At 33.6% G+C, this 24,256-nt stretch overlaps 1 protein-coding gene across 5 annotated transcripts in view; it reads right to left on the reverse strand.

Moving 5' to 3' along the window:
• RALGAPA1 (Ral GTPase activating protein catalytic subunit alpha 1) overlaps positions 1 to 24,256 on the reverse strand; it is a 314,150-nt gene that overhangs the window by 171,758 nt on the left and 118,136 nt on the right. For 3 of the 5 annotated variants that reach the window (XM_044664766.1, XM_044664767.1, XM_044664765.1), the window contains exon 17: positions 14,026 to 14,166. The exons of the other annotated variants lie outside the window; for them this stretch is intronic. In XM_044664766.1, coding sequence (XP_044520701.1) covers positions 14,026 to 14,166 — 141 coding nt within the window. The remainder of the gene's footprint in view (positions 1 to 14,025; positions 14,167 to 24,256) is intronic. 5 annotated transcript variants of the gene reach the window in all.

A 24,256-nucleotide genomic window follows, 5' to 3' on the forward strand; every position in this document is an offset into this window, starting at 1 on the left:
TTCCAGAAGAGGAAAATAAAAACAAAAATTGTATTTAATTATATGTTTTTCAGCACACAGCTGCCATAATATGAATACAATATCAGAAAGTATTACTCCTGCTAATTTCTAAAAATTGTATAATGTGTCTTATGATAAAATTATAGCTATTAATAAAGATAACATGCTTTTTTGAAAAATCCTTTTACTGTCTCAAGATTTGGGGTTTTCAATTTTTTCTCAGTTCTCAGCTTCCTTTCTGAGAACAGATGTACATATTTTTTTTAAGTGTTTGTCTTTTGTTTGCACAAGAGTAGATGCAGCTGCCATTTAAAATTTGAAATGCCTAAGGAAAAACCAACAAATAGCTGATAATGCAAGACTGGGGTTCAGGGAGAGAGAGGTTAAGATTAAATATATGGATTTTGCCATCATCAATGACAACATAACCAATCCCACTACAGCTGATGAAATCATCAAAAGAAAACAAGAAAAATGGAGTTTAAGACAATGGGAGTTGAGTGGGCAGGAAAGAGCTGATGGAGAGGAATCATGCAATTAATGGACAAAAGAAGAATAACAATCCAGCAAAGGAGGCTGAGGAGAGGTCAGACAGATAATAGAAGAACCAAGAGAGAAAACAGCATCTCAGAAACTAAGGAAGGTATTTAACACAGTATCAAGCTCTGCAGAATGAGGTTTGAGAAAAGACAACAAATCAAAACATTATAACATCTTTGAGAAACTTTAAGACACCTGTTTTAGTTAAATGATAGATTTACAAACAAATTACAATGAGTAGAAAAGTAAGAGGAGAAATGGTGGTAACAAGTATGGAAAACATTCTAAGAATCTGGCCATGAAAGATCTAGGATGATACCTGGAAGGGGTGGGAGAATCAAATGAAAGTTACATAAGAAAAGGGGTGGGAGAATGCGTCTATAAAAGAGAGAAGTCAATGGATAAGGGCATTTTGAAGAACACAAGAAGAATGGATGGGGCAAACCTGGAAGAAGCAGAACTAGGGGATGAAAAAAGGAACCAGAAAAAGTTAGTCTCAACAAAGAAAAGATTTACCTTTTCCTCAGAAATGGAGCAAAGAATAGGTGTGAAATTACATAGTGGGGTGGGAAGGGGAAAAAAGTGCAAGGTATAAAAATATGTATTTTCTCAGTAAGAAGTGATATACATTGATGAGAGGGAATTGCTAGCAGGTACTGTAGGGATTTCAACCATAGGATCAAGATTATTAAGAAAAGGAAAAGAGGCCTCATTGGAGATGGCAAGACTAGAAGAAAAGGAAAAGTAGTTGATGATGATTTACAGGTCACAGTGAGGAAAAACAAGAAATTTAGTAGGAGAAGCAGAGGAAGGGCTGAAAAGATAGGTGGTCAGGGTCGGAGAAGAATGTCCAATATCATAGAGGTAGCTGAGTTATGGAGATGTGTTTATTACTGAAGTAGAATAAAGAGGTAAGTTATGGGAGCTGGAGGATGAGGAAACAGAACAAAAGGCAAGAAGTTTAGGGTGGTCCTAGATATGAAGGCAGGAGGTTGGGTGGAAAGACTGTAAACAAAGTGCCTAAATTCCTTAAGAAATTATAGAAAATGATCTAGAGAACAGTATATAAATGCAACAAGAATCTGTAGGAGTTGATAAAGAACAATGAAATGAATTTTAAAGAAGGAAAGGTGATTGAGATTGTGGGAAAGGATAATGGAAGAAAGTAACAGTGAGAAATATGCTACCTAGTCTTCTTGAGCAAGTGTGTTGGGAGCATAAAAGCACCCAGTAAGGGGAAGCTAGGTAGTACATGGGATAGAAAGCCAGGTCTGGAGTTGTGAGGACCTAGGTTCAAATATGGCCTCAGACACTTTCTAGCTATGTGATCCTGGGCAAGTCACTTAACCCTTGCCAATCTTCTGTCTTAGAACTGATACTAAGAAAGAAGGTAAAGGCTTAAAAATAAACAAACCAATTAATTACAGCACCAAGTACTGGAAATAGTAGACAGAGATATAGGGTCTTCTGGTAGAATTATTAGACCAAAACAGCATGAAATGAGTGGCACAGGAAAAATGGATATTTATTAATAATGAAAGATATCCAGGGGCACAACAATGGAATGGAATTTCTGGGAGATATATATTGTCAAGGGATGGGGCTATGATGGTAAGATGAAAGGTAGGAATATATTGTCAGAAAACAGTAATTCTGAACCACAGTAATATGGAGGAAAGGCTCTGAAAGTTTTCAAATCACAGAATGAGAGATCAAGTCCTATACCTACTGGCAAGATAAGGCAATGCAAAGAACATATAGTAGGCATTTACTATGTCCCAAAGCTAAGTACTGAAGATACAAATACAAGCAAAAATAAGAATAGTCTCTATTCTCAAGGAGCTTACTATTATGAGAGTATTGTGCATTAAAAGGGAGATGAAAAGTTGAAGTGGGAGAAGGTGGGTGAAAACACATGTTAGCCAAGTCAAGAGTCATAGGCACAACCAAGAGGAGAGTAAAGCACTGGCCTGGATCCATCTTCAAGACAAAAGCCCTGAAAGAAACTGACCAAACTGGCAGGGCATTCCAGGGTTAAGAGGCCTGAGGAACTAAAGGATGTTCTGAGGTGAGATGGCAGGGTTTCAAGATGAATGAAAACTACTTTAGTATGGCTGAAGTGTCATCAACTTCTACTCTCATCACTTTTATCACTGGAGAGCTAGAAGTAGAACAAACACCTGTGTCAGTAAATCCCAGATGTAGAGGTGAGGTGTTTGCAGGGTGACTCACTTAGTATGAAGATTTGGGGATGTTGAAAATGAGACAACTCAACTCATCAAGCATTAAGAGGCTGATATCTGCCAAATACTGTGCTAAGTTCCAGAGGATACAAAGACTAAAATTAATTCCTACCTAAAAGAACTTTAGTAAATAAAAATATACATGACAGAATTTAGGTGGGTGGAGAGAGCACTAAACAGAGTAATTAGGAAAGGCCTCTTGGTGAAGGTGTCATTTGAGTCAGGCAAAAAGTTAAAAAAGGATATTGCACTTAGAAGGAACAGACCACTGAAAGACCCAGAGACAAAAAATTGGAATGCCATGTATAAGGAAGAGCTAGTAATCCAATTTGGCTGTATGTGTTTGTGCATGTATGTGATGAAGTGTAATGTGCAACTACCCTGGAAAAGATAGGTTTGAGCCAGATTTTGAAGGGGTTTCAATTGTCAAGCATAAAATTTCATTTTATAATGGAAGAAATAGCCCTTAAATCTTCCTGCGCAGGGGAGTGACATGATCTATGTGTTTTAGGAATTTCAATTTGGTAGTACTTTTGATATGCTGATTAAAATCTCTAATGAATCTATTTTTAATACTTTGTTTCTAGCTCCTAGAAGCTCAGAATTTGATAGATGTGAAGACCTTTCAGCACTGCAGTGCTTTCATGTAGATAGCAGATGGAAAATGTATTGACTGGGTCCTATAAGCCTGGGCTGAATTTATGCTCAGCACCGGTTCTGTAGCTTTACTGTAAGAAACTAAAAAAAAAGTTATACCCAAAAGCTGTCCTGCATATGCAGAACATACAACAGAAGGTTTTTCAACTTATTACTCAACTTCAGCATAGCAGTTAACCAACTTTTGCAATACACAACAAAAACTAACCCAGAAAATTTAGTGTGACTTCTCCAAACAAATTATCTATTAAGGGCCAAAATGCAGGCCTTGAGATACATGTCAGAGATTTCTGAAGTTTCATTAACAATATTCTCTTGGATATAGTCCAAGAAGAATCCACTCTGCACCAAATTCTGTGGAGATTGGAATATGAATACTCAAGAGCATTAATGCTTGCTAAAAAAACATGCAGTCTTAAATTTTGCTTAAACATAAAGTACATTTTATTTGTATTTATTTTCTGCATGAATGATATAGTTTTGCAATAAAATGTTCTATATCCAAATTAAAGAAGTAATTTTAACCAAATAAATTTTACTTTTATCTTTCCCCTGTTCCTGATGCATGTCAATGTACACATGTGCACAATGCAGTTGTATGTGCACATATATATATATATACATACCTATATACATATGCACATATATATTTAATCATGAGATTGTACATTTAGCGCTCATCTAAATAATTCACCCTCCCCCCTTTTCTTATTTTTGGGAGGCAGATCTGTATCATCAGAGTAAAGAAATCTCAGTATAGAAACTTTTTTCCACTGGCACATGGTGGTAATTATAGGCCTAAGGAGGTAACCAAGAAAGTAAAAGGTCACATGACTTGCTCAAGGTAATAGAGGTAATTAGGGACAAGATTTAAACCTGACCCTCCAACTCTAAATTGAACTCTTTCCATTGCATTAAATCTATCTTCCCACAGTAATGGTTAAATTATGTTCTGGTACATTAAGGTAAAATTGGCCTACCAAAGATGCCTTTGTTTTTCCTTTGCCTGGAATACATTTCTTTTTTTTTCCACCTACTTAGAATCTCTAACTTCTTTGACTCAGCATAAAGCTTTTCTTGATTCCCCAAGTTGTTAGTGCTTTCTCCTGAAATGAACTTGGATTTATTCATTTATGTATGTGCTATATCCCTTACATGTTATGTACATTCTTTGAGAGCAGGATTTTATTTTGTTTTATTTTTAATACCTAACATCAAATATAATATCCTTGAAAACAGATATTTAATATTTATGCAATTAAATGTTTTGATTAACATTCCTTGAATCCTTTGACTTCAGACCTAATGGTTTCTTTAATTTCTGATAAAGACATAACAAGGACAAGCCTTTTTATACAATTTCCTCCCATATTCTCCAGCAAATTGCCTTTCCCAGCCTGCCCATGATCAGAGTACCCTCTTTTTAATACTGTCTTTCCTTATTTTTTCCTCTATCTACTTGTCTTTCCCCACTCCAGTCCATCCTCCACTCAGCCAATGTGACTTTCTTAACATGCAGGTCTGAACATGTCAGATTGATTCTAAGATGGAAGGTAAGGGTTTCAAAAATAAAAAAATAAAGTGTAGGTCATAGCATGTTGCTCCTCTACTCTTAATAAATTCCAATATTCCCCCACTGCCCTTAAGATTAAATATGGACTCCATTGTTTGGCACTTAAAGTTCAACACGGCTTGTCTCCAACCTAGCTTTTCCAGTCATGCTCCTTCCATTTTCATGCTGAAAGGTCCAGCCAATCTAGCCTTCTTGTTCCTCATAGACAACACTCCATTTATTGCCTTGGCACCTTAATATAAAGGCTGTTTCCCAACTCCAATCCAATTCCTGGTACATACTTTCTCCTTATTGCTGCTTCTCATTATTTTTTGTCTCTTTAAAGACTCATACATTACTTTCTAAATGAAGCCTTTCTTGATCTCCCAAGTTTTTAAGAACTTATTTACCCTTCCTTCCAAAGATACATGGCATCAGTACATTCTATATAGACTATTTAATTGTTATCTTCTATAATAGAATTTGAGGGCATGAACTATTTTTTTCATTTTTTCTCTTTGTATATTCAAAGCATACCCCAATGCCCAACACATAATTAACCGCTTAATAAATACTTATTGAATGATTAATGTACATATGTTAAGTTGACTAAAAACTCCTTAAGGACAGAAACTATTTTAATACTCTCCACCATGGTTGTTGAACTCTCAAATGCAATAAGCAAAGTATTAATACAAGTTAATAAATAAAAATTTATTTCCTTATAAAGATGTAGTTTTTCATTATTCAAATACAACATGATTTAAAAATATTTTTATAAGATTGTTGCATATTATTAGACAATAAATGTTCTTTTGGCATGAAATGATAAAAATATTGATGAATGTAAGAGCTTGAGAAATGATAACACATTTATCTGGTGTCCTTTGTGTGAAAGAAAAATAGACACTAGTTTTTACATGAGTTAGCAAAAATTAAATAAAAGTGTTTTTCTCTAAAAGAGGCAAAAATGGTAAAACATTTTTTATGGTAAAATGGTAAAAAAAAAATGTTCTTATGTCAATATAGTTTCCTATAAGAAATTTCTAACATTAACAAATTTTGAAATGAAGTAAATGTTAAAACAGTTCTCATTAAATTTAGTCAATACATGATTATAAAAAAAAATAGAAATTATAGACCCAAAGTTTCAGTTTCCTATTTGGTAAGTTTTAATTGGTTGTATTTTATTAAACTTATTTAAAATTTATCAAATATATTTTGTGTTTCTTGGTTTTGAATTATTTCTTCTTTTTTAACCTTTGTTATTAAGGAAAGCTTATTGTGTAGTAAAGGAAGGGGTATAATCAGAAATCAATCTTACATAAATACAAATGGCATCTAAAAATTTTAATGCCAAAAAAAAGAAAACAAAATTTGTGCTATAATAATAACTAGATCCTGTCTAGAATAAAAATTCTGGTTTGCTATTAGTCATTGCAAATATAGATTTATTAGTGAACCATGAGTGATTAATTGGATAGGAAAGATTTCATTTTATATAGCTTAAGATAATGGCTTTATAAGTATATTTAATATTATTGTACTGTAAAATAAATGACATCGTTTTAGGTGTTGTAAAGCACTTTACATATATAATCTCATGTTAGCCTCACAAAAATACTTCAAGATAGATACTATAGGTATTGTTAAACCTATTTTATAAAGAAAGAAATGAAAATTGAGGCTCAGACTTGGCCACAGCAAGTATCAGAAGTGAGTCTTAAACTCTAGGTCTGGTATAAGCCCTACTAAGCCCTAATGCCTCTCTGAAATAACTTAGTTATAATATTGCTTACATTGAATATCAAAGATAGATCATCTTAATAAGCATTAAACCTTGAAATAAATATTATTCTCTCTTAAAACTGTTCTATTTTACAACAAAACAAACCAAAATGATTCACTCCCCATAGTTTGAGAGACTTATTCCAGTTCTTTTTATGAGTTTATTTCTAAATAATAAATTAAAACTAACTCCTCTGATCATTTTTTCTTTTAAGAACTGGCATCTAATTATTGAAATGTCAAATCTTCAAAGGAAACTCTGAGTGGTAAGTGGAAAATATAATGTCAAAGTATATGTCTTGCCCAGCAGAATGAAATAAAAGAGAAAATGTCCGACTAGTACTGTTTTTAAATGTGCTTTTATGGAGCAGTTAGGTGGTAAGTAGTTAGATAACCAAACCTAGAGACAGGAGGTCCTGGCCTCAGCCATTTCCTAGTTGTGTGACCCTGGGCAGGTCATTTAACTCAAATTGCCTAGTCATTACCACTCTTTTGCTTTAAAATAGATACTCAGTATTGATTCCAAGATAGAAAGTAAGGGTTGTTAAAAGCTATATTCTATTATATTAAATTTGGGTTAGTTTTTATAATAGTTATAAAGAAGCTTTGTTTCTTTAAAAACAAAGATAAAATGGGTTGTTCATCCAAACATAAAATTATACAAAAACTGGGAGTTTAAAACTGTAGATACTCCACTGAATATATATATATATAGAGAGAGAGATTGATAAGGTACTTTGAAAAAAATCATTCTAGCCTTGTGATAATAGAGATAAACTCTTTATATTAATCTCACTTATTTGATGTTTCATAGTTAAAGTACTTTTCTCATCAAAACCTCTGTGAAGTAGAAGCAAGGATAAACTGGAGACAGCTCAAATCAAAAGCAATTGTTAATTTTTAGTGTATTTGCATCACTAAAATCAACAAATGCTACATATCAGATCTTGATTTTTGTTGTTAATTGTCTAGACTTAAAAAAGTGATGGAGAAAATGTTAATGCAGATTTAACTTAAAAATGTATGTTTTTTTTTCTTTTTTGGAGAGACAGTTACATTTACCAACATGTTCCTGGACAAGTATTATTTAAGTGAGGACAAGTATTATTTCCCCATTTTTTAGATGAGTTTAAGATCACCTAAGCTGGAAAGTTGCAAAGTCAAGTCCTCCGATTGCAAAGCTGATGCTCCTTCTACTTATTCTCAGGTGATTCTGGTTAAGAAAATTTTTCAAAGGATAAACAGTCAGAACAAAGCTACTTTACCTCTATTACTAGATGTAATAAACTCCACAAGTGGCCAGCAAAACTCCCAAGTGCTATGAACTATATTAAAATGTAACTGGGATAAAATAAGAAAATATAATATGATATTAATTGGCATTTTTCTAAATCAATGTGCTACTGGTAGGGATCCATTTCTATTTGAGTTTAACATCACTGTTCTAGGGGACCAGTGTCAGAATTCTAGAATTAATGTGTCAGAAAAGCTAATATCAAAAAGACTGTTAACGAGATTCTACTAAAAGAATGATTGTGCTCAAGTACCAACCAGCTCTCACCTACAGCCTCCAACAGTAGGTCAGGTCAGCAGGGAAATACAGCAATGTCAGACTAGCTGAGAAATCTTAAAACTACACATTTCAAAGTGTTGTTATAATTTTAAGATTTAGGACATTATTCTGTCAAGAACCCCCATTCCTACTCAAACTCCAGTGGCTCCCTATTACTTTTAGGATCAAATATAAAATCTTATGTTTGGCTTCTCCAGGCTATTAGAACCTGATCCTTTCTAAACCTTCCAGTTTTCCTCCACTTTATTCCCACTCCACAAAACAATACTAATTTTCTTGTTCTCCCAAAGAACACTCCATTTCCTGATCCCATGCATTTTCACTAGCTGTCCTCATGCCTGGAATGTTTGCTCTCTTCACTTCTTTCACTATCTTTAACACTCAAGATAAATCCCACTTTCTGAAAGAGGCTTTTGCTACCCCATCTCCATTGTTTAGTGTCTTCCCTCTGAGATCCAGTGTATATCTCTTAGATGTACATAGTGGTTTGTACATTCTCTCCAAATAAAGTATGAGCTTCTTGAGAGCATAGACTGTTTTTGTCTTTCTTTGTATCCTAAGCCAGTGCACAATATCTGGTACATAGTAAACACTTAATGCTTGTTGACTTGGATATTAGAAAAATTAAGAAAAACTGGGCAAATGTAAACTAAGAGGGAACTAGTTCTTAAATCTTTTATAGTCTGACATCTAAAGGAATTTTCTTCCATAATTTAGCTACAAAAGTTAAATATTATTTGGCAATAAAGAGGTTAAATCACTTTTAACAGCCTTCTATACCCTATTCATTGTAGAATAAATTATCTGACATTCATTCAGTGTGAATCTCCTTGAACTGCATCCTAAGTTTGGTAAAAGCTTGAAGGGAATATATTCAAATAGTGATTCAATGAGCAATGTTAGAAGTGCATCACACCCCTAGTAATGAATGCAAGCATTTAACCAAGATCCAAAGGGATAAAAAAAAAAGACTAGAGCACTTTGAAAAAGTATATTCTATCAAGTTATTTTGTACAGATAATTTGTGTAATAAAAGGAAAAGGAATCTCAATTCTGAACAATAGTAATCCAAGCAAGATGTTCAGAAAAACTTAAGATTCCTACTTCCAACTAATATTTACCAAGAATGGCTAAGAAACTAAGGACATCCAGTAATGTGCTCATTGTTTTGATAAAGCACTTGCAGAATAGAGTTGGAATAAAGTTTTGTGCTTTTGAAAACAAAGTGAATATTCCTGAATCCTCTTCCTTTCTTAGGGAACACTCAACCTCATTCTATTAAAGATCAGTTATAAAATATGTTCATATGTGGAAAATAAGTATTTGTGATATGCCCTATTTTAAAAAAATACATTTATTGATTTTTATCTTTATATCACAGTCATTTTCCATCCTTCTTCCCTTCAGAATTAACCCTTCCTTTTGACAATGAAAAACAATTAAGCAAAAACATCAGCCTTTTCTGAGAATGTAGATAACATTCTGTCATAGTGGGCCCTCACATGTATTAATGGAAGGAAGAGATACATTTCAGTCTTTCTGTTTCCATCTATACTGCTGTAGTCATTACATATATTATTCTCTCTCTTTTTAAACCCTTATTCTCTATCTTGGAATCAATTCTGTTTATTGGCTCGAAGGCAGAAGAATGATAAAGGTTAGGCAATGGGGTTAAATGACTTGCTGAGGGTACACAGCTAAGAAGTATCAAAAGTCATATTTGAACCTAGGACCTCCCATCACTAAGCCTGCATATATTGTTCTCTTAATTCTGCTTACTTCTCAATGCATCAGTTCATAGAAATCTATTTCTCTGAATTTCTCATGTCATTTATTATACAATAATATCCTATTGCATTCATATATCAAAAGTTTTCTTCCCCAGTCATTCCACAATTAATGATACCTATTTTCTTCCCAATTCTTTATTAAAGAATGCTATTGGTGTTAATATATAGGGTGTCCCAAAATTCTTGGTGCAGTTTTAAGCTATTACTTAGTTCCTTTGTAGTTTACATTTAACCCCTTAAAATATTTTTTTTTTCTAATAGTCAGGTCAGTCAACAAGCACATAAACAATGAGTTTATAACTGTATTAAGATATTTGGTATGCTAGACTTTTGTTTCTGTCTCTAACTTGGACTATATCTTTAGGAATATGATAGATAGGTCAAAAACAGTTTAGCCTCTTTTCTTGCATAATTCTGGATCACTTCACAGCTCTGTGCCTTGAATTCCGATAGATTTTAACACAAACTGTTTCTATATTTTGTTATCTTAACCAATTTTTTCATGGTAAAGGAAAACTAGAGTTGTGTAATTTCCATTTTTTTTAATAATAGTGTTTTTGAACATGTTTTCATTCATAATACAATTCTTTTTTTCACTGGTTATTCATATCTTTTGACAAATTATCTATTGAGGAATGGCTCTCTTTATTACATTTATTCCTATGTAGAGATGATCTGGCACAGAGCAGGAAGTTAATAAATACTTGATAGAAAAATTAACCACACTTTTACCAGTTTTTTTTAATGAAAACATTTTTCCACTATTCAATTTCTCTTGTAATTCTGCCTTCATTAGTTTTCCTGATATGAAAAAGCTTTTAAATTCTATGTTTAAGGTTGGCAATTTTATCTTTTGTGCTCTAATTTATTCTTTTTATGATTAAGAATTCTTTCTCATGTCATGGTCCTGAAAATTACCTCATATTGTTCTTTTACAAATTTTATTCATATGTGTCAGATATCATTGTATCATATGGTATAAGAAACTAATCTAAATCTAAGTTTCTCCACACTTGAGTTTTTCAAGAAATTCTTGTAAAAAAAGTACAGATTTATCAAACATGTGGCTGTTTTATACTGCTTTGATTTGTAGTTTGTCCAAGTATTTTTCATTCATCTTTTTTTCTATTTTGTATATAGTACTAGGAAGTTTTGATATTCATCTCTGTATAATATTTGAGTTTTGGGGATACTGTGTAGCTCCTTTATTCCCTCTTTTTCTCATTTTCCTAAAAGACTGAGATTCTTCTGCACTTCTATGATTTGTCATTTTTTACCCTCTAGTTTTAAGAATTGTTCCCTTGGGAATTTATTGGCAAAGCTCCAAATCTATAAATTAATGTAGATTATAATGTCCCTTTTTATTGTAACAGCATAGCACAACAACAGGCAGTGATTACCTCTCCTTTATTTAAGTAAAAATTCATTTCTGTAAAAGGTGTTTCACAGTTTTTCTTTATATAACATTATATATTTACATGGTAATAGTTACTTACATATTTGGAATTTCTCTTTTATCATTTCTTTTCTTCTTCCCTCATATAGGTTGCTAGATTCTATAGTAGGCTTAGGAAGACGAGTCTGAATCCTACTTCGGACACAGTGGTATATATGGATGTAGTATGTAGTATGTAGTAGTATGGCCTAGCTATATAACTTACCCTCTCTGTTTTATGTTTCCCCATCTATAAAATGAGGATGATAATAACCTAGTAGAGGCATGAGAATCAGATGAAATAATAAATGTAATGTATTATGCAGAACTCAAAGTGTTATATAAATGCTTGTTAATACTATGATATAATCTCCATATTTTCATTATGCAGACATGAAAATTAGCTTTTATCCTTTGACCATCTGATTTTATCTCTATAGAGCTAACTAGAGTATTGGGGGTGGGGGATACTAATCCTAAAATATAAAAGCAAAAATGATGATAAATTTTATTCAAAATAACTACAAAAACAATACAAATAAATACAAATTACCTAAACTCTCTGGGAATTAACCTACTAAAACACATAAAATTTAGCCAAATATGACTAGAAAATATTACCTTACTGAAAAATAAAGGACAAAAAATTAAAAATAATATCTCTATAAAGTTAATTCTTTTTATATATAACTTTTCACTTTGCTTTGCTTCCTTTATTCTATATTTCAAATGAAAAACAGATTTTGCATAGACTCAAAGTATTAACTAATATAATAACCAAGGCAAATTTTGATCATAAGAATCACACTTATCCCTAGATGGAATGAGAACTCTCCTCTCCAATTTTATAAATTATCCCATTAAACTGACCACTTGATTCCTGTAAGCAATTCTTCAGAAGAGGAAAATATGGTTTTAGTTCCCAAGGCTACTGTTTTCAAATGATTCTTCTCTTGTTTCCTCTTCTAGAACTGAGATAATTGTTAACATATATAAAAATGAACTTTATTTACATTTGAATGCATTTTTTAAGCTAAAAATCTTTAAATTTTTCATCAGATGCTAAGAATAAAAACTCTAATCAAATCATCAAGGGGGAGAATTAAATTATAGCGCATATAATATACTCACTTTACTTTATAAGTTACTTCCAGGCAATAGGAGCCATAAGAAAACTTTTAAAATATCATGAAAATATTATAACAATCTTTTTCCAACCAGGGAATCCTGAGGTATGCAATATAAGCACATATTACATACAGAGCAATTTAGAACATGGTTTGCTGTTTCACAAATTATAGGCAAAGCCTCCATAAATAATAAATTTCTATCTTGTATTATATTCCCAAAGAGCAAATGAGTGCTTCTTCCTATTTAAATAAATTTTAAACTCTTAAATACCTTCCACAATTATCTTGAGGTTTTACAAAGTCTTCAATCACATTAATGTGGGTTAAATTATATTAGAAAAAGGATTTAAAAGCAAAACCTAATTATTTATAAATTGTCATATAAACTGAATACTACTGTTAAGTATTTCGTCAGGAGGTAGAAGAAAGAAGGGATGAAGTTCCCAATCTACACTTAGAAATCCATAGTTTTGTAAAAAACACTTAAAAAAATACCACTCAATCTCTTGCTCACCCCAGGTAAGGTATAATCCAGAAACAAGCTGAAAACGAAGAGATAAATATGTTGTGCTTTAAGAATGTGTGCATAACTGTACTAAATGATAAAACTACGTATCTTAGGCAAGAAGTGAGAAACATGAAGGAGTTGAAAAGGATTTAGGATTAGAACACTGGAAATGTTTTAGCTCTTGGGTCTATGTAATTTCAATGTTTTGTTTAAAATCAAGCTAATTGCAGCACCATCATTATTACCAAAGTACAAAACATTAATGAACCTTAATCATTTTTTGTGATCTATTCTTGGGGATCATTTGTATTGCTATTTTATTTCAGCGTTGAAAGTAAGAGCTGACTATTCATATTACAGGTTACTTTAAAAAGCTTTTTTGAAAAAACAAAAAAAAAAGCTTTTTTGGCATAGTGGTATAATACTTTTGGTCTCTGATTTTCTGAGTAATATTCATATTCATTAAATAGGCAGAAAATTAAAAATTAAGGTTCTCCTTATGATTGCTTTTCTATATAAATGTCAGGCCTTAACCATGTGGGAAAAAACACAAGGACAAATTCAAGTTTGAAAATTTACAACCAAAATTTAGATATTGGCACAGCACTAACTTAACACTTCCGAATAAACTACAAAGACAGTACAAGAGTTCATGTAAGTTAAAATATTTATTTTCATTACTTTATTCAACTTCCCATACCTCCCCCTTAATAATTAACCTTAAAGAGTTTACTGATTAAGCAAAATTTGAAAGCAGAAGAATTAAAAAGTGATAAGGGGAATGCAGAAATTAGCAGAGGTAGCACTACCTGAAAGCTCATCAGAAAGGGGAGTGAGAACAATATCAGGCAAGAAGGGTTTGGAAGTATGGATCAGAACAGGAGCACTTTTAGCACTGCGTATATAGGCCGATGGCAGAGCACATTCACCAATGGATCGGCTTCTCATGGCTTTAAAAAAGGAAAAGAAAGAAGTGGGAGGGAATAAAGAAGAGTGACTATAATGAAAGGCTAGTGTCACAGAAAAAGCAGCAACAGAGAAAACTAAAAGGTACAAAGGAAGAAAACTTCAAATTAAAACATTTCAGCATGGCAGATATTGGCAAGGCTGTAAGGAAAAAAATCAGTGGACACATAAAAACAATATTTTGGATTTAAATTTTTCATGTAAAGAAGGAACAATAACTTTTATTACAGCAGTTACAATGATGTTGCAGTAAAAACAAATAACTGAATTAACACTATTCATAGCAACAAAGTTTGAAAAATCAGTAAGTTCAAGGAACATCTGTCCTAAAAACATCTCAGAATAGTTATTTCAAATGAAAACAAATTTTTTTCTTTATAATTGGTCACTTCTCTGGAAAGTAATATATAGAAGGTAATCAATTCTCTAGCCAAATTCTCTTACAACTAAGCTTGCTACTCCCAAGAAATAAAGAAAATACAAATTACTTCCAATCACTGAAGGGACCTCTAACCGCCATCTTTGTATAGCAGAATGAAAAAGGCCAAATTTCCATGTTTAGTGTTTGTTCCCAGCAGGATAAGATATGTGTGGGTTTTTTTTAAAAAGATATTAGTATTTCAATTCACATTAAAGATAAAGAAGATATTTTATGAAACAAAATGAAAAGTTTTGAGTACAGGAAAACAATTTCACAGACTAGCAAAATGCTTGAAGGACCTAAGAGTTCATATCATACTCCAACAATTCCTTAACTTAATTTTATAGATAAAGAAGCCAAAGCCACAGGAGTAAATTTTACTTGCCTGGGATATTAACGGGAATTAAATGACAGGTTATAATCACAACATACTCTTTAAAAAGAAAAACTGAATTAATTTCTCCAACTGCACAATTTAGATATTTATAATATTAATTTGCAAAATAAAAAATAACAGTTTACATAGCAAGTTATGACTTAAAAACTTGCTATGACTATAAAATCTAGTAAGGGAAAAAGTATTATCCCTATTTTAGAGATGTGGAAACACATTCAAGAAGAATATGAACAAATCTCGGGAAATTAAATGACTCACTTCCAGTCACATATTAAATGTCAGAGCCAGGATTAGAACCAATCCAGGCCTTCTGACTCCTAGTGCCAGCATTCCCTTTATGAGGCAAAAATATCACTTTTAATTCTACTTATAAATTAATTTGGAGTTTTAAAAAAGTTTCTCCTATGATTAAATTTGTCAGTTATAATCTAAAGATTAATTAAAATTCTCTTCTTCACACTGTGGTATAGGAATGTCTTCCTTAAGAAATGGAATACCAGCTGTATTAAATATCAGAATCAATATTCTTGGGATTTGTTCCTATTTACATGAACAAATTATGATCACATCCCCTCCCATCATTTTTCTTCTAAATCTGCAAAAAATTTACTTTTATATTTTTGAAACCCTTGATAAAAATCTCATAACCTCCCCTAACTCTAATTACAACACAAGAAATTTGGAAAAAATATTTCATTTAATATATTCATAAATTTACAAAATTTTACTAGTTTCCCTCTAAATTATTAGATTAACGACACTCATCCAATTCTATGTCGTGCTAATTAAAGAAAATCAGCAACAATAAAAACATTTACTAACATTCCTTTTGGCATACATATTAGCAAATTCACAATCCTTTATGTATGCCTTTTGTGAATAGGTGTTCAGTACATGGGAAAAAACCTGGAAAAGTAAAAATAAAATTTCAATCCTCAAGGATGCCAATTTAAAAAAATCTCATTAAAAACACAAATGTTTAATCCCAGGTTTGGGTCAAGAAACTGCTATTTGACAAAAACTGCTGGGAAAATGGAAAAAGAGTATGGGAGAGATTAGCTTTAGATCAGCATTTCACACCCTATAATACCAAGATAAAGTCAGAATGGGTAAATGAATTAAGTACAAAGAGGGAAATTATAAGTAAATTAGGTGAACACAGAATAGTAAACCTGTCAGATCTATGGGAAAGGAAATAATTTAAGACCAAGAAAGAGATAGAGAATATTACAAAAGGTAAACTGAATAATTTTGATTACATTAAATTAAAAAGAATCAAGGAACTCCCTAAGAAAAAAATCACTAGGGCCAGATGGATTCACAAGTGAATTCTATCAAACATTTAAATAACAACTAATCCCAATACTATACAAACTATTTGACAAAATAAGCAAAGAAGTTTTACCAAATTCCTTTTATGACACAAACATGGTACTGATTCCAAAGTCAGGCACACCAAAAACAGAGAAAGAAAACTACAGACCAATCTCTTTAATGAACATAGATGCAAAAATCTTAAATAGAATACCAGCAAAAAGACTCCAGCAAGTTATCACGAGGATTATTCACTATGATCAGGTGGGATTTATACCAGGAATGTAAGAATGGTTTAACATTAGGAAAACCATCCATATAATTGACCATATCAACAACCAATAGAAATCACATGATTATCTCAATAGATGCAGAAAAAGCCTTTGACAAAATAACACCCATTCCTTTTGAAAACACTAGAAAGTATAGAAAGAGATGGGCCTTTCCTAAAAATAATAAACAGTATATATTTTAAATCATCAGCAAGTTTTATCTGCAATGGGAATAAGTTAGAAGCCTTCCCAATAAGATCAGAAGTGAAGAAAGGATGCCCATTATCACCTCTATGATTTAACATTGTAATAGAAATGCTAGTGGTAAAATTAGAGAAGAAAAGAAATTGAAGGGATTAAGGTAGGCAATGAGGAGACTAAACTATCACTCTTTGCAGATGATATGATTATACTTAAAGAATCCTCGAGAATCAACTAAAAAGCTAGTGGAAATAATGAACAACTTTAGTAAAGGTGCAGGATACAAAGTGTGTAAATAGAATTAGCTTGATCCCATTAATAGTCAAAAATCTACTCAACCCAGGCGTGCTAAATGATGTCACTCTCACCTCCCTTAGTGGGGAGGGGAGACCAGTTACCCACACGGGACAATAAGTAACAACAAATCAAGAATAAGGGACTGCCCTTTGGGCAGTCCAAATCAATGTAGAAACTGCCATTTGTCCATTTGAATTAGAGGTGGACCACAGGAAGTGATGAAAGACACTATCTCTTTAAGTAAGTTAGTGAACTTCCTGTGGGGCAGTTGCCCTCTCGAACTGGAAGAAGAAGCATCTCCTGAGACCACAGACAGATTACGCTCTATATTGTCATGTGGGTAAGTTAGGCTGACTTCCTTGGCCTAGCTGGGCCAATTCTAAACTCTGCCTATCTGGCTGTTGGGCCCTGTGGCTTACAGCTTCATTATTAAGCTTTATAACCTTCTTCTCTCTCAGTCCAGGCCTTTGGCCTGGACTAGCCTCTACTTTTCTCTTTATTCCTACTTTTACCTACCGATTGTAAATAAACTCTTCAACCCGATGCTGACTTGGGTCTGATTTAATTACGGAATCAACCTAAATTGTTGATTCCTGGCGGCCACATATTTTTAATATATATCTATAAATACCTAAATTTTCCCTCTTACAAAAGTAAACACACATAAATGATCAGCATTTCTATGTTTCCAACCCAACTCAGCAACAAGAGTTAGAAAAAGAAAATCCATTTAAAATCACCCTACAAATATAATATATTTAGGATTCTATTTGCCAAGACAAACACAGGAATTACATGAACGCAACTACAAAACACTTTCTACACAATTAAAACTAGATCTAAATAACTGAAAAAAACATTAATTGCTCATGGGTAGAATGAGCAAATATGATAAAAATGACAATCCTTCTCAAACTAATTTATTTATTCAGTGCCACATCTTATCAAACTATCAAGAAACTTTTTTATTGAATCAGAAAAAATTATAACAAAGTTCACCTGGAAGAACAAAAGATGAAGAATATCAAGGGAAATAATAAAAAATAATGTGAAGGATGGGGGCCTAGCAGATCTTAAAACTATACAATGGAAGTAGTGATCATCCAAATAATATGGTACTGGCTAAGAGACAGAAGTTAGAATCAATGGAACAGACTTGGGGTAAATGACCTCAGCAAGATAGTGTATGATAAACCCAAAGGTCCCAGCTTTTGGGACAAGAACACACTATCTAGTAAAAACTGCTGGGAAAATTGGAAAATAGTATGGGAGAGATTAGATTTAGATCAACATCTTAGACCCTATACCAAGATAAATTCAGAATGGGTAAATGACTTAAATATCAAGAGGGAAATTATAAGTACATTAGGTGAATATAGTATGCCTGTCAGGTCTATGAGAAAGGAAAGAATTTAAGACCAAGCAAGAGAGAGAACATTACAAAAAGTAAACTGAAAAATTTTGATTACATTAAATTAAAAAGGTTTTGTGGGGGGCAGCTGGGTAGCTCAGTGGATTGAATGAGTCAGGTCTAGAGATGGGAGGTCTTAGGTTCAAATCTGGCCTCAGACACTTCCCAGCTGTGTGACCCTGGGCAAGTCACTTGACCCCCACTGCCCACCCTTACCACTCTTCCACCAAGGAGCCAATACACAGAAGTTAAGGATTTAAGAAAAAATTTAAAAATAAAAAAATAAAACATTTTTATACAAACAAAACCAATGCAACCAAAATTAGAAGGGAAGCAAAAAATTGGGGGAAAAATTTTTTAACAAAACTTCTCACAAAGGTCTAATTTCTCAAATTTATAAGGAGCTAAGTCAATTGTACAAAATAAATCAAGCCATTCCCCAACTGACAAATGGCCAAGGGAAATGAGAGGGCAGTTTTCAGATAAAGAAATCAAAACTATTAATAAACACATGAAAAAGCTCTCTATAGCTCCCATAATTAGAGAAATGTAAATCAAAACAACTCTGAGGTACCACCTCACACCTAGCAGATTATGACAGTAAAGGAAAATAATAAATGTTGGAGGGATTGTGGCAAAATTAGGACACTAATGCATTGCTGGTGGAGTTGTGAATTGTTGCAAACATTCTGGAAAGCAATTTGAAACTGTGCCCAAAGGGTTTTAAAAGAATGCATACCCTTTGATCCAGCAATACCACTATTACGTTTGTACCCTAAAGAAATAATAAGGAAAAATGTTTGTACAAAAATATTCATAGCTCCACTCTTTGTGGTGGCAAAAAAATTGGAAAATGAGGAGGTGTTTCTCAATTAGGGAATGGTTGAACAAATTGTGGTATATGATGGTGATGGAATACTATTGTGTGGTAAAGAATGATGATTTCTATATGAACTGGAAAGACCTCTAAGAACTGATGCAGAGTGAAATGAGCAGAACCAAAAGAACATTATATACAGAAAGTGAAACACTGTGGAACAATACAATGTAATGGACTTTGCTAATACAAGACAATACCAAGGGACTTATAAGAAAGAATGCTATCTAAATCAAGAGAAAAAAAAAAACTGTGGGAGTAGAAAAACAAATGACTTATCATCTATTAATAAGGATATATAATTTGGGGTTTTTGTTTAAAAAAAACTGCTCTATTGTAAAATGAATAATATGGAAGTAGGTATAAATGATAACATTTATATAACCCAGTGGAAAAGCTTATTGGATCTGGGAGGACAAAGGGGAGGGAAAGAAAATGAAATATGTCAACATGGAAAAATATTTTAAAAATAAAAAATGTAAAAACCCACATATGTTTTCTGAGGAGGAAGGGAGAGGAAAGGATTTAGTTAAATGTAGATGACATAAAACCAAAAAATTTTAGAAATTATTTTTGATAAAACACACTACAGAACCAATATGATATAAGCTAATCTTGGATGAAAAATAAATATCATGTACTGGTTTGTGTATCTACAAAGAGGGCCACATTCTTTAAAAAAAACAAACAAATATGCAACTTTTACATGTTGTTTATAACTTTTTATATGCACATAAAAGGGTACAAAGATGAATATAAAACAAAGGAAAACACATTTCTAACCATAAAAGTTTTCTTACTATATATACATAAAATGTATACATATACAATACAAAAAAAAGTATATACCAAGAGAAAAGTATGGTTTATGTTTGTACATGTATACACATCCCTGGCAAATATTTGTGAATAAAGGTCAGAAGGGTACTAAATTGAGATCGCCAATATAACCTGTACATTAAGAAAATGTAACCAAAATGATTAATATGACAATTTTATTCCTAAAGTTGAATGTTACAGTCCTGTAACCACAATATCTCTCTCTCCCTTCCCCCCCCCCCTCCATCCCCTGCCCTCTACCACCTCCTCCTCCACACCCCCAACCTCCTGCAATATAGATTGTCTCCTTCCTTCCTTAATGAGTTTAGTGGCTAGCTCACCTGTCTTCTTATCCACCAGAACTGCTGCCCTTAATAATAGAGATCTTCAACATACTGATATGTATTAATACAATAGGTATATTGCCTCAAATATACCAAATTACCAGTTCCTCAATCTATTCAATTCTCATGACCATTCTACACATAGAGCTTGCCATAACTTATAATTATTTCATTTTCAAAGTTCATGAACTATGAAGAAATACCTTTATCTAATCATAATCTTTTATCATTTAATCTTTCACAATGTTTTATGACTAGAATGCTGTTCTTCATTCTCACTGTAACCTAATCTCGAAATATTTTGGTTCTTTCCCAGGCCATTACCCCCTACAATACTTAAAACTGTTCTCCCTTCCCTATCCTGATCCCTGGTGAATCAGTTCAACTCTACTCTACTCTAAATCCTCGAATCCCTTGATCTCTGTCTGATCACCAATTGCATCTCCAATACCAACATTAACCCTGAATTATTCCCACAATTATGTCTTTCATTTCTACTCACATATTAGTGAAAAAGAGAAGAAAATCACGTACTCATCTATCTAGGTATATTAGAAATTTGTTGCCTTCCCTACAACATGGAAGTCCTCATATAATTCCCCGTTCAATTTGTTATCCCAATTAATAGCCACTTTTCCAAATATTCTCATTTTTCAAGCCCCTGAAGGCACCCTCTTCCCTGACTTTCTCATGTGAGGACCTCTCCTTTTATTCTTTCCTAAAAAAATTGTGATTACTCTAAGAGCTCCCTCTTTTCCCCTCCATATTTCAAATCATTTAGACATCTTTACCTCCCAGGTCTCATAAAAAAAATGGCCCTTCTCCTTGCCAAAGAAAACCCTTCTACTCTACATGTACCCTTGCTGCTATCCCTGAAATCCTTATGTCTTCTCTTATCTTTATTAACAAAAACAAAAGACAAACAAAAAAAACCACCTTATTCAATACAACTAACCCCACTGACTTAGTGTCCTATATCTCATCTTCCCTGCTAAACTTTTTGGGAAAGCCATCTGTACTCACTGTCTCTACTCACTCTAAACTCACACTTAACTCCCTGTCATATTAATCATTTTGGTTACATTTTCTTAATGTACAGGTTATATTGGAAGATCTCAATTTAGTACCCTTCTGACCTTTATTCACAAATATTTGCCAGGGATGGGTATACATGTGTATACATAACTTCATAATTCAAAGAAAAATTTTTCTCTCCAAAGTTATCAGTGATCATTTCAATTACTGAATCTAATGGCCTTTTCTCATCCTTATACTTTTTGACGTCTTTGCAGACTTTGATACTGTTGATCACCATCTTATCCTGATAACTCTCTCATTTCTAAAGTTTCTGTGACATTATTCTCTTCTGGTTCTTCTTCTCCCTGTCTGATGACTCCTTAGTCTCCACTGCTGGATCTTCAACCAGTTTATATCTGCTGACCTTGAATGAATGCCACCCCAAGTCTGTCTTAGACTCCATCTATTCTCCCTCTATACTATATCACGTTGGTGATCTCATTAGCTCCCATGGCTTCAATTATAATTCCTATGAAGATAATTCCAAGATATATTTGTCAAGCTGTAATCTCTCCTGAGTTTTGCATCACCAACTGTCATCTGGAAATCTTGAACTAGACATTCTATAGATATCTCAAACTATACCAGTCCAAAATGAATTCATTATCTCCCTAACTCCATTCTTCCCTTCTAATCTTCTCTACACACACACACACGCACACACAAACAAATAAATATATGTATATATGTGTATGTATACATAAATATAAATAAATATATGTGTATACACACACACACACACACACACACACACATATATATATATATGTATAAATTGAGCAAACCAACCATCCCTCTTCCACTAATGTTCACAACTTCATTCTCAGTTCTCAATCATATCAACTTTTACTCTCTAGCCAATTTAGAGTTAAATCTTTTTATTTCTACTATCATAACATCTCTTCCATACATTCCAATCTCTTGATTCATACCGTTCTCACTCTGGCATAAGTCCTAATCACTGCATACCTGGATTACTGCATTAACCTACCAGTATGTCTCCCTGCCTCAAGTTTCTCCCTTAAAATCCATTCTCTACATAGATGCTAAAGTGGATTATGCTAAAATCTGTCACTACTCAAACTTTATTGACTCCTTATTACCTGCCAGTTCAAATATAAAATATTCTCTTTAGAAGTTAAAAGCCTTTTACTTGGTTTCCAGGTTAAGATGGCGGCAGAGTAAGAAGCAGCTCTTAACCTCTCCTGACCGAAACACACAAAACTCCTCAGGGGACATAAAAACAAGTCCAGACGAACGGAGGAACCCCACAACAGGGCACAGCGTGGAAGGTACGTGGAATTGAGGCATTTCCATGCTATAAAGGGGTGAAACAGCTCTCACTAAATCCCGGGCTGAGCAACCACCCCACCCCCACCCCCTCCACACACAACATCTATAGTGCCGAAGCCAGCTAAAAAGAAATAGAGCAAGTTTGGGGCACCCATCGAGTCATTGGCAGCTCTGGGGCCTGTTCCTGAGAGCAGCAAGATTTAGGACCCCAATAAGCCAAAAAACGCACGTGAAATCTGAGCGTGGGAGCAGAGAGTGGACGCAGGGCGCTCAGCGCAGGCTGAGAGCGCAGGCACTGCGGAGGCGTGGGTGGAGGCAGACACAGCCAGGAACTAAAGCCTGAGTGGGGAACCAGCATGGACGGGTATACGACTGTGGAAGCAGCACCCTGAGACTTGTAAAGGAACCTCGCGCAGAGGATCAAGCAAGGGGGTCCACCAGGGGGCTTGACCTTGGGAAAAAACCAGAACTCAGACCTCAGGAGCCAATAGACCGCGGACAGACACTGAGCGTGAGGATAAACCTGAGAAGCTGCTGGGCTAATGATGGCTACCCAGTCTCAGGAAGCTCAGAAGAGAAAGAATAACAACAAGAAAAAGAAGTCTTTAACACTCGACAACTTTTACACAGAGAAAATCCAGACAACCAAGCAAACAGAGGAGGAAAACAAACAAGCATCGGGACCCTCCTCAAATGAGGAAAACTCCTCACAAACTATGGAAGAGTTCAAAACTGAGATTCTGAGGAAGATGGAAGAGATCTGGCAAGAAAATAACAGTTTAAAAGGTAAAATCTTGCAATTGGAAAGCGAGGCTCAGAAATCAAATGAACGGACAAGCAAATTGAACCAGATTGAAAAAGAAAACCAAAAGATCATAGCTGAAAACCAGTCTCTAAAGGCTAGAATTGAGCAGTTAGAATCTAATAATCTCTCAAGACAACAAGAACAAATAAAACAAAGTCAAAAGACTGAAAAAATAGAAGGAAACATGAAATATCTCAATGAGAGAGTGACAGACCAAGAAAACCGGTCTAGAAGAGACAATTTGAGAATAATTGGTCTTCCAGAAAAACCAGAAATTAATAGAAACCTGGACTCCATACTAACAGAAATAATTCAGCAAAATTGCCCTGAAGTCCTACAACAAGAGGGCAATATACACATTGAAAGGATTCATAGAACACCTGCGGCATTCGATCAAGAAAGGAAAACACCCAGAAATATCACTGCAAAATTCAAAAGTTTCCAAGCAAAAGAAAAAATCTTACAAGAAGCCAGAAAGAAACAATTCAAATATCAAGGAGCACCAATCAGGATCACACAGGATCTGGCAGCCTCCACGCTAAAAGA

The sequence above is a fragment of the Gracilinanus agilis genome, chromosome 2, assembly GCF_016433145.1.
Source record: "Gracilinanus agilis isolate LMUSP501 chromosome 2, AgileGrace, whole genome shotgun sequence".
Taxonomy (NCBI): domain Eukaryota; kingdom Metazoa; phylum Chordata; class Mammalia; order Didelphimorphia; family Didelphidae; genus Gracilinanus; species Gracilinanus agilis.